General features: G+C 47.0%; 1 protein-coding gene across 1 annotated transcript in view; it reads left to right on the top strand.

The window, feature by feature from the left end:
* The window catches only part of Il1f10 (interleukin 1 family member 10), a 7,245-nt gene extending 4,973 nt beyond the window's left edge, over positions 1–2,272 (top strand). Inside the window, exons 3-5 of the mRNA XM_050140012.1 lie at positions 1,109–1,194; positions 1,522–1,649; positions 1,911–2,272. Coding sequence (XP_049995969.1) covers positions 1,109–1,194; positions 1,522–1,649; positions 1,911–2,123 — 427 coding nt within the window. The 3' untranslated portion in view covers positions 2,124–2,272. The remainder of the gene's footprint in view (positions 1–1,108; positions 1,195–1,521; positions 1,650–1,910) is intronic.
* Positions 2,273–9,633: the final 7,361 nt, after the last annotated feature.

Raw genomic sequence — 9,633 nt, forward strand, 5'->3', positions numbered from 1 at the left:
GGAAGGAAGGAAGGAAGGAAGGAAGGAAGGAAGGAAGGAAGGAAGGAAGGAAGGAAAGTTTCGCTACAGCCATGGCTAGCCTGGAACTTGCTATGTACATTCGGGGCGACCTCGAACTCACAGAGCTCTGCTCACCTCTGCCTCCCAAGTGCTGAATTCAAGTATTTACCACCACACTGCTTCCTTGACAATTAGTTAGTGATGTCTAAACAGAATGCATCCAGGAGGTGAACTGTCACGTCCCAGCTCCCAAAGGCTGAGAAGACTGCCAAGTGGCAAGATCTTCACAGACCTTTGATCTTAATGTACAAATGAGCCTGCTTTAAACACAGCAGGTAAGCTGTTTCTAAACAGCCATTACCAGCTGTTACAGTCAGACCAGGCTCCTGGAGGTGGTGGCGCTGGTCCAAGGTATTGGGAGCTCCCTGGGCTCTGAGAGCAATTGATGGGCATCTCTGAAACCAGCCTGGCAACTAGGCTAATAACAGGCATGGTTTTGATGTCTCGCATGCACGACAGTTTCTCCCAGCTTCCCTGGTGCATACTTACCCTCCCAGGCAGGTCATTAGATCCACAGCCATCTCCAGTGACTAATCCGGCCCTGATCTAGTTCTGATTTGGCCTCCTAGATTCAGTCCACCCAGAGTGTACCTCACCATGGCCAGAGTGGGGTGAGCACCTAGTGACAGACTTTGTTTTCAGAGTTCACTCTTTTATTTTTAAGTTTACAAAGTAAATCACACTTATTGCATCCTCAGTCTCTTCATTACTGAGTGGTTCCAAAGCTGGGATAGGTTCCAAATTCCACCGTGTCCCCGGGATAACCGAGTCTCAAAGCAAGTACTCAGACAGCCGCGAAAACATCTCTATCTCTTCATGAGAAACTGGCCACTGTCACTCCAGAGAGCCTCTGACACTTAGGAGCCTAGGAAACCTGCTCTTTCTCTGGAGTGGAGACTGCTTCTGCCCTTAGGGGAGCAGCGTCCCCACTCCTCTCCGGAAATAGAAAATTCACCAAAGGCTCAGTGTGGTGGCCCAGAGCCCAGGGATTGGAAGACACAAGAATCTCTGGCAGCAGCAGCTCATTAACCTTGCCCTCCTATTTCAGAATCAAAGACGCGCATCAAAAGGTTTTGTACACACGGAATGGCCAGCTCCTGGTGGGAGACCCTGATTCAGAGAACTGCAGTGCAGGTGAGCATGGGGTGGGGGTGGGGGGGGCTCTCTCCCGGGACCCGTCCAATCTCCGCGTTACAGGCCCTTGATTCTTTTCCTCTCTCACGTCTTTAGAGATATGAGAATGCTGCCCCCGTGATAATGAGAAGAGGTGAAGGGCAGCTTCAGCCTGCCCTGGGGAGTTCTACTCACCCTGCAGTCTCCATACAGAATCAGGCCAGGTGTGCCCAGGCACAGCTGCTCCTTGCTGAGCCATAGCTTGCTAAAAAAAAAAAAAAAAAAAAAAAACCTACTTCCACCTGGGGTCCCCTTACTGCCTGACTCGAATTCTGTCTTACCCCCTAGAGAAGATCTGTATCCTTCCTAACCGAGGCCTGGACCGCTCCAAGGTGCCCATCTTCCTGGGGATCCAGGGAGGAAGTTGCTGCCTGGCATGTGTTGAGACAAGAGAGGGGCCTTCCCTGAAGCTGGAGGTGAGAGACCCCTCCTTATCCTGAAGGACACGATCAGCCTTGCCCAGGATGTCAGATTGCAAATGCATCTTTGCACCCGAACGTCCCCTCTCTAGCCCCCTATCTCTCCAGTAAGGAAATTCTCACCTTTTGGGATCTACAGAAGGAACGTCCCTGGGTCAAACTTTCCTATTGAGTCCTTTGGCCAAGTTTCTGAGGCATCAAGGGCTGACATCCAATCAGAAACACCTCATCTCATAGCTGTCTCTCTTTTCCCCACAGGATGTGAGCATCGAGGACCTATACAAAGGTGGCGAACAAACCACCCGCTTCACCTTCTTCCAGAGAAGCTTGGGCTCTGCGTTCAGGCTCGAGGCTGCTGCTTTCCCTGGCTGGTTCCTCTGTGGCCCCGCTGAGCCCCAGCAGCCAGTGCAGCTTACCAAAGAGACTGACCCCTCTACCCGTACTGAGTTCTACTTTGAACAGAGTCGGTAAGGAGGCGCCGGACTGCGGTCCAACCCAGCGCCCACAAACGGAGCCCTTTCTTCAGAGTCTGTGGAAGGCAGAACGATCGTCTACAAAGACGTCTACGTCTTAATCCCCAGAATCTGTAAGGGATGTTACATTAAAAAGCAAAAAGGGGCTTTTCCTCCATGGTTCATCTGGGCCCAATGAAATCATATGAGGCCTCATGAGAAGGAAGGAGTCGGAGAGAGACTACAGTAAACTTTGCTGTTAAATTTGAGGACAGAGTAGGGACCTGTGATGATGAATGAGAGCGATTTCTAGAAACTGGAGAAGGCAAGAAAGCTCCTGACACGGATTTCAGATTTTTCTGGCCTCCAGAACTGTAATATAATATACTATCATTGTTTCGAGCCACCAAGTTTGCCATGATTTATTGACAGAGGCATAGTAAGACTTGTGTTTCACACACAATTTAAGGGGCAAAGGTGCCTGGTGGTTTCTTGGAAAGACGCCCACAGATTTTCTTGGATGTTGAGTCCAGGGTCCAGTGGAGCCCCTGTCTCAAGGGGAGGTCACACCCCAGAAAAATCAAGTTGGACTCTTCTGAGCTTTTAGAGTTGCACCCTTTGTCCAAGGGCCTCAGCAATTTTTCATTTCATAGAAACTCTGTGTCCCTGCTCTAGTATGACGTTATCCTGTCCCCCCCGTGTCCCTGACCCAACACGACTGTATCCGGCCTGTACTATGCCAGCTCAGTGACAGGTGAGCTGCTGGCCCTCTTCCGTGTCACCAGTGTCTAGAGCAATGTGCTGGAACACAAAAGGTATTGGACGCAAATTCTTGACTGGGAAGATGAACATGAGGTTCTGGGTAGACACTCAGGATATGACCTGAGGTGAGAGCAGTGCCAGGCAGACTGGGGAGGAGAGCTGCCCAGGAAGCGCAGGGCTGTACAAAGGGACATCCAACCCTGGACTCAAAGAAAAAAAAAAAAAACTTCCTGTCGGTGAACGGGGGAGGGGGGCCAAGCACTCTATGTAGAACCAACAATTCAGGAAGAGGTGATGGAGGAGAGCCCCGGGCACGTCTGGGGCATGGTGTGTCATCCATGTGGCTGGAACCCAAGGCTTGCGGTTGAGGAGTTGCTGAAAATTAAAGCAGGAAGATGGGTGGGGTCCGATTGCAAATGGCTCGCCAAGGAGTTTGGGCCCTATCTGGGAGCGCCAGAGGTATCATCTGGTATTGCAAGCAGGGCCCCTGTGATCATTCCTGAGCTGACCTAGATGCCACCGGAGCCTCCACTCAGCCCTGCATCCTCACCACGCACTCGGGTACCTTCAGAGGTCATTTCTGTGCTCTGGCTCCCCGGTAGCCTGATCCTGTGTCACCCTCCCACAATGGCATATCTATCTCCTTCGGCTACGAGCTAGGAGATAAACTTGGGCACATAAGTTTAGGCATGTTGGAGTTTATCTGAGTGATTCATGAGTCAGGCAGCACCAATGACGAGTTGTTCAGGGCTTTACCAAGGGGGGCTTACTGGAGGGTGGGGAGAATATTTTCAGAAGGCGTTCTCGAAACAAGGGGAAGAAAAATTTGATTGCTTAAAGTGGAAAGTCCCAGCTTAAATGTTAGTCAGGAGTTTCTAATTGTTTGAGCTGCTAATTAGAGGTTAGTTGGCAGTTTCTGTTTAGTTAATCTAAGTTTCATTTTCTTAGACTATGCCCATTCTCCAAGCTGCCCCTTGGTGTGATGAAGTAGGAACTCAAGATTTAGAATAGCCCTGGTTAATCATTTGGAGAATGATCCCTCCTTTTTGTTGGCCTCCTCTTGCGATCTGTGCCCATGGGACACCAAGGCACATCAGCAGCCCCAGCAGAATCACATTCTCTGCACAGACAAAAAAAAATTTCAGTATCTGGTATTTGCTAAGTTTACATTAGGTGCTGGGGACCCAAAGATCTTGAAGGCATGACCTCTGCCCTTCAAGGACACACGGTGTAGAGGAAGGAGACCTGGCACTATAAAAAGCAGATGCCTTGCCTCAGATTGGGCAGGCCTGGGGCTGAGAGCTTAGTTTAGTGGCAGATCACTTGCCTGACAGGTCCAGAGCTAGGAAGCACACACACACACACACACACACACACATACACACACTGGGGACGGGTGCGATGACTTAGCTGGAAAAGGCATTTTTACTCAAGAGCCTGATGATCTGAGTTTGATTTTTGGAACACGTATGATGGAAGGAGATAACCAACTTCCAGAAGGTGTCTTCTGACCTCCACATGTGGGCCATGGTGCATCCCCTACAGCCACCCCCAATACACCAAGATAAATAAATAAATAAATAAATCAGAAAAATCCAGAAAAACGCTCGTGCTGCAGAGCTCCGGTAGAATTAGTGGCAGGCTGGCTATTATGGCATTGTCTGCATTGGGTTTCCCTAGGAGAGGTTTGGTCAGCGAGAGACATAACAAGTATACGAGACACTTGTATTGAGTTGTCCTCTTTACAACTCCGAAACCTGGACAATGAGACGCGCCTCAGAAAAGCAACTGAATGTGTTTGAGATAGCGTGTCTCGGGAGGATTCTAGGTGTCACGTGAAGAGACAGGCTATGCAATGATGACATTAAGAAACATCTCCAACTGCAGAAGGGAGTAAACTACAGGATTTGGCAATGGCGCTTGGATACTTTGGCCATGTTATGAGAAAGAATGACGGAAGATACCCAAAGATAGCATTGCTTGGAGAAGTGCACGGGATAAGGCAAAGAAGAAGGCCCCCCCCCAAAAAAATCGCTGGATAGAGCATAAAGAAAGACTGGAACCTTGGGTATGACAATAACACAAGCATCTAGGACTGCCCAGGATCGGAACCACTGGAGAACTGCCATAAACGGGCTGCCCATGCACGCTTAAGCATTACTTGGCATGAGTGATAATGAATGATGATGATGTGGTATTGGGGGATCAAAAATCAAAAACAGAAGGAGCTACTACTCACAAATACACTTCAGGAACTGCAGGGAGACTTTTCTGTCATAGCCCAAGACTCGTACTTAAGTTCCTTCTCCTCCCTAGAAAACCATGTCATCTTCTCAACCAGGCCACAGATGTTCTAATTATGTAGATGTGTGGGAGAGGCAGCCTTGAGATCTTATCAGCTATCCTACATCTCAGAACGGTGGGTGTGGGGACAGGACAAGCGACTGGTACACAGTGTGAAGATCTCGCAGGTTGCACTCAGGATCTCGGTGGGTGGGCAAGAAACGTGTGTATGGTGTGCTCTGTGTGCACGCACACACGCACACACGAGTACCCTGGTGTTCATGCTGTGTGTGTCTGCCGTGGAATTCATTTAGGGGATTTGTTCCAAGAGGTTCTAGAACAGATTTAGCCTAGAGGGCAATATGTTCAAAGTCCTCTAAATCATTCAAACCGAGATTCAGATGTTACGTTGACTGATTTTTTTTTTTTTGGACCAGATTCTTTTTTTTTTTTTTAATTTATTTATTACGCATATGGCGTTCTGCCTGCATATACACCTACAGGACAGAAGAGGGCACCAGATCTCATAGATGGTTGTGTGCCACCATGTGGTTGCTGGGACTTGAACTCAGGACCTCTGGAAGAGCAGTCAGTGCTCTTAACCTCTGAGCCATCTCTCCAGCCCTTTGGAACAGATTCTTATTTTAAGATAGCAACTTGAGCATCACTGTCGACCCAATGAAGAACTGCACAAAGCACACGCAAAACATCCCCGGATACATGACACATGTTAGTTCAAGTGAAGGCAATCCCGGTTGGGGGGGGGGGTAGGTAAAGGAAAGTTAATAAAGCTTTAATGGACATCATGTTATCCTGGGTATCAGCTAGCAAAAATCAAAAAGTTGATGCCTTTGCATTTGGATTATTTGACAGCATTTCAACTTGGATCTCACATTTACATACATAAATAGTTTACTGTGATTCTTTCTGAACAAAAGTCTACCTCTTAGAAAAAATCCAGTCTCATATCTAGCTACCAAGGTGCCAATTCCCAAGCCTAAGATGGGGAACTTGCAATGTACCATTTGGACTGCAGGTGGCGACAGAGTTCAGCTTTGTGAGGTTGTCAGCCCTGGTGAGCATTTTCACTAAATTTAATTAGAATGCTTCTTATTGCCTGTCTGCCTGTCTCTGTGTGTGCCCATTTCTGCCTCACTTTCAAATAGGAAGTGTAGCTCTGCATCACTGAAGAAGCTTTGCCTTACTGTTTCTGCTATTAAAAAGTTTCACAGCACTCCCGTGACAAGAGACCATCAGCCCTGTTCTCTGGAAGCCTGGAGCCAAGTGTGTGCGCGCGCGTGTGTGTGTGCATATGTGCGTGTGTGTGTGTGTGTCTGTGTGTGTGTCTGTGTGTCTGTGTTGTGTGTGGCTGTGTGTGTCGTGGCTGTGTGTGTCGTGGCTGTGTGAGTCTGTGTCTCTGTGTGTGCCTGTATCTATGTGTGTATGTCTGTGTACATGTGCATCTATGCGTGTGTCTATGTGTGCACGCATGCATGCTCAATATTAAAATACACATTTACTCTTAGTTCACTCAATACTTTTTTGGCACAGATGTCCTCAGACAACACATATGTCTTCTTTCCTGGTGTCTTACCATGCTACAATGAATGCTTCGTCCACACACTCATCCCTTCCAACTCTCTTGAGACAATCTTGCCCAGGCTCTGGTAATAGAATTGTGTGACTAAGAAGGCTTGGAACCTTGCTTTTCAGGGGAGGTTCTTCTACTTTGGAATATGTAGACAGACATTTATCATAGCCACAGCACATGGACTACTACTACCCATATTAGCCTGTCCACATAGATGACTGCAGACTCAAGTGTCTAGCTATGTATTTTCCAAACTGGTTTTAGGGAATCCCACACTGAAGGATCGTGCGCATCTGGGAAAAAATGGGCTATCTGTGATCTTTCTTGCATGCTCTTTTCTGTTCCACTCTGCTTCAACCGCGGCGGCTGTTGCACTGTTCTCCGACACGTACACCAGATGCTATGGTGTTACAGGTGTGTATCTGAGTCCAGAGGGCACCTGCTGAGATTTCCAAGCTTCCACAGCATGAAATGAAGAGCTGGACTTGGGATACACAGATAGTGATAGAAAAGGAAGCAGTGTATTAAGAAAACACATTCCTGAGACTGGACGTCGCCTGAACCAGGACTTGCACTCAGAAGCTCCTGACCACAGCACCCTAATCCTTTATGTGTTACTTAATAGCACCCAGTTTTCCCACACTCAGAAATCAAAGGTCTTTTTTGAACACGTTCAGTGTTGCTCCATGTAGTCCGTTTAGGAGGGATTTCCCTGCTTCTGCTGCCAACCGACTTCTTTGACACATTAATCATCATGTCTCTCTGTATCCTGCTCTCTTGACCCAATTCCAACCCAAGAGCTGTAGCCCAGAAATCTTTTGGGGGTGCTTGGATGATAAGAATCAGTCTACTATAATTTTGTCTCTGCAGAAGAAAGACACAGACTCTGCCTGAGGGCAGCCGTTTAACTCTCTCCATCCTTCCCTGATGACTGGAGAGGAGGGTTTGGACCACATGCAGCAGAAGCTGCATCATAAAGAACTAGTTTAAAGCTATCATATCTTGGAAGACACAAATTTTATAAGATTAATGGTACAAGTCCTACGTAAGAGTTAAGATAGCTACGCCAATCGATGTCCCCTGAAAGGACAAGACTCAGGGAAGCCACGGCCGTACTTGTTCCAGAAGAGCCCTCTTTGGGTAGGTTATTCCTGGGGGCATGTTCCCTTTGACTATTGACAAAAATACACCGATGATTGAGAATGTGGAAAAATCCCAAAGTGCAGGTTTTTTAAAAAAGGAATCTAATGGTAGAATAGATCAAAAGGAAGCTAGTGTGGGATAGTAAGAGTACCAACAGTACCAATATGACAGGGGTGTCCCCTCTGTGTGCTGTGAGCACCATTAATGTATAAAGAAACTGCCTTGGCCTGTTGATAGGGCAGAACTTAGGTAGGCGAGGAGGAAGGAACTGAATGCTGGGAGAAAGAAGGGCGGAGCCAGGAGACGCCATGGGATGTGCTGGAACTTTGCTGGTAGGCCATAGGTTAAATTAAGATGTAAGAGTTAGCCAATAAAAAGTTAGAGCTAATGGGCCAACAGTGTTTTAAATTACAGTTTCTGTGTGATTATTTTGAGTCTAAGATAGCTGGGCAGCCAGGAACCAAACAAGGGGCTCTTCTACACCTCACAACACAAAGCAAGTTTGCAGCTACTTGCTTAAAAAAAGATCACAACTTTGTATTTAAGAAGCTAAGATATCCTTTCTGTTTGAAAAGAATCTTGAAGTCTTTTAGCATTTTAGCTGTAGGTGCAAGGGGCCTTGTCCTTAAGGTGTTCCTGAGGCTGTGGAGACACAAGAAGGTAAAGAACTCAGAGAGAAACTATTGAGTTCTTTTAGTCTGAGTAGGATGCGTCCTTAACGACCATGACAAGATAAACATCAGAAAACATTTATATTCTTGACAAGAGTCAACTATCAGAGCTGCCTTAGCTACTACAGTTTAGAAGCATCTTAGATATTCACTTGCTACAAATTTTAGGTAGTGAGGTAAGTGCTAGGTCTAAGAGTTTTGGCACTCCCAGTGAGGCGGGTCCTCCCCCCATCATCCTTTGCTTTGGTACTATCTGTGGGGCAATCCCCAAGGCTGGGACTGGCAGCAATAGCTCCTTCGGCTTTGGGGCATTTCCACTAACTCTGGTTACTACAAGTTCCTGAGTCACCAATTAAGCCTGATAGAGAACAAAGCCCTGATATTGGGAAAGAAATCACACTAGGGGGTCGGGGGAGCTTTTATTAGGGCACCATGTGTGTCACTGATCTTTGAGGGAAGCCCAGCCTCTTTTCAAGCAATAGGACACCTTTCTTTGCACAAAATGAAAAGATTTTCCCTAGTTCCCTACTGAACCCTGCTTTCCCATAGCTGTGCCAGGTATTGCCCCTGTATAATAGTTTTTCCAGCCTGGGGCTTGCTTAAGGTAGTAAGGGTTTATCTGTCTATGGAACTATTTTATTCCCTGGACAAAGCTATCAATTGAGCCTGTAACTTGCTTTCTCTGGACCTTAACTGTCTTTATTGTCTTTCTGTTGTTTGAAACCCCAAACACCAAATTTATTTATTTATTTGTTTTAGATCTACTTTCTTTGTTTTGTGTGTGTGTTCCCATCCACCCATACATATTCCTATCTTTCTGTCTGTCTCTCTGTGGGCATGAGTATTTCAGTTCAGGTACCTGTAACGGCCAGAAGAGGGTTTCAGATTCCCTAGGGCTAGAGTTACAGGCGGTTATGTACTGCACAGTATAAGAACGGAACTGAACCCAGTCTCTCTGCCAGAGCAGTATGCATTTCTGGCTGTGCACTGCCCACTGTAAGAACAGAACGGAACCCAGATCTAGGACAGTGATCTGAGTCTCCCCTAAATAAATAACCCTTTATTATACGTAATTCTGA

This window comes from Alexandromys fortis, unplaced genomic scaffold (assembly GCF_014885135.2).
Source record: "Alexandromys fortis isolate MF-2015 unplaced genomic scaffold, M_Fortis_MF-2015_v1.1 scaffold_33, whole genome shotgun sequence".
Taxonomy (NCBI): Eukaryota; Metazoa; Chordata; class Mammalia; order Rodentia; family Cricetidae; genus Alexandromys; species Alexandromys fortis.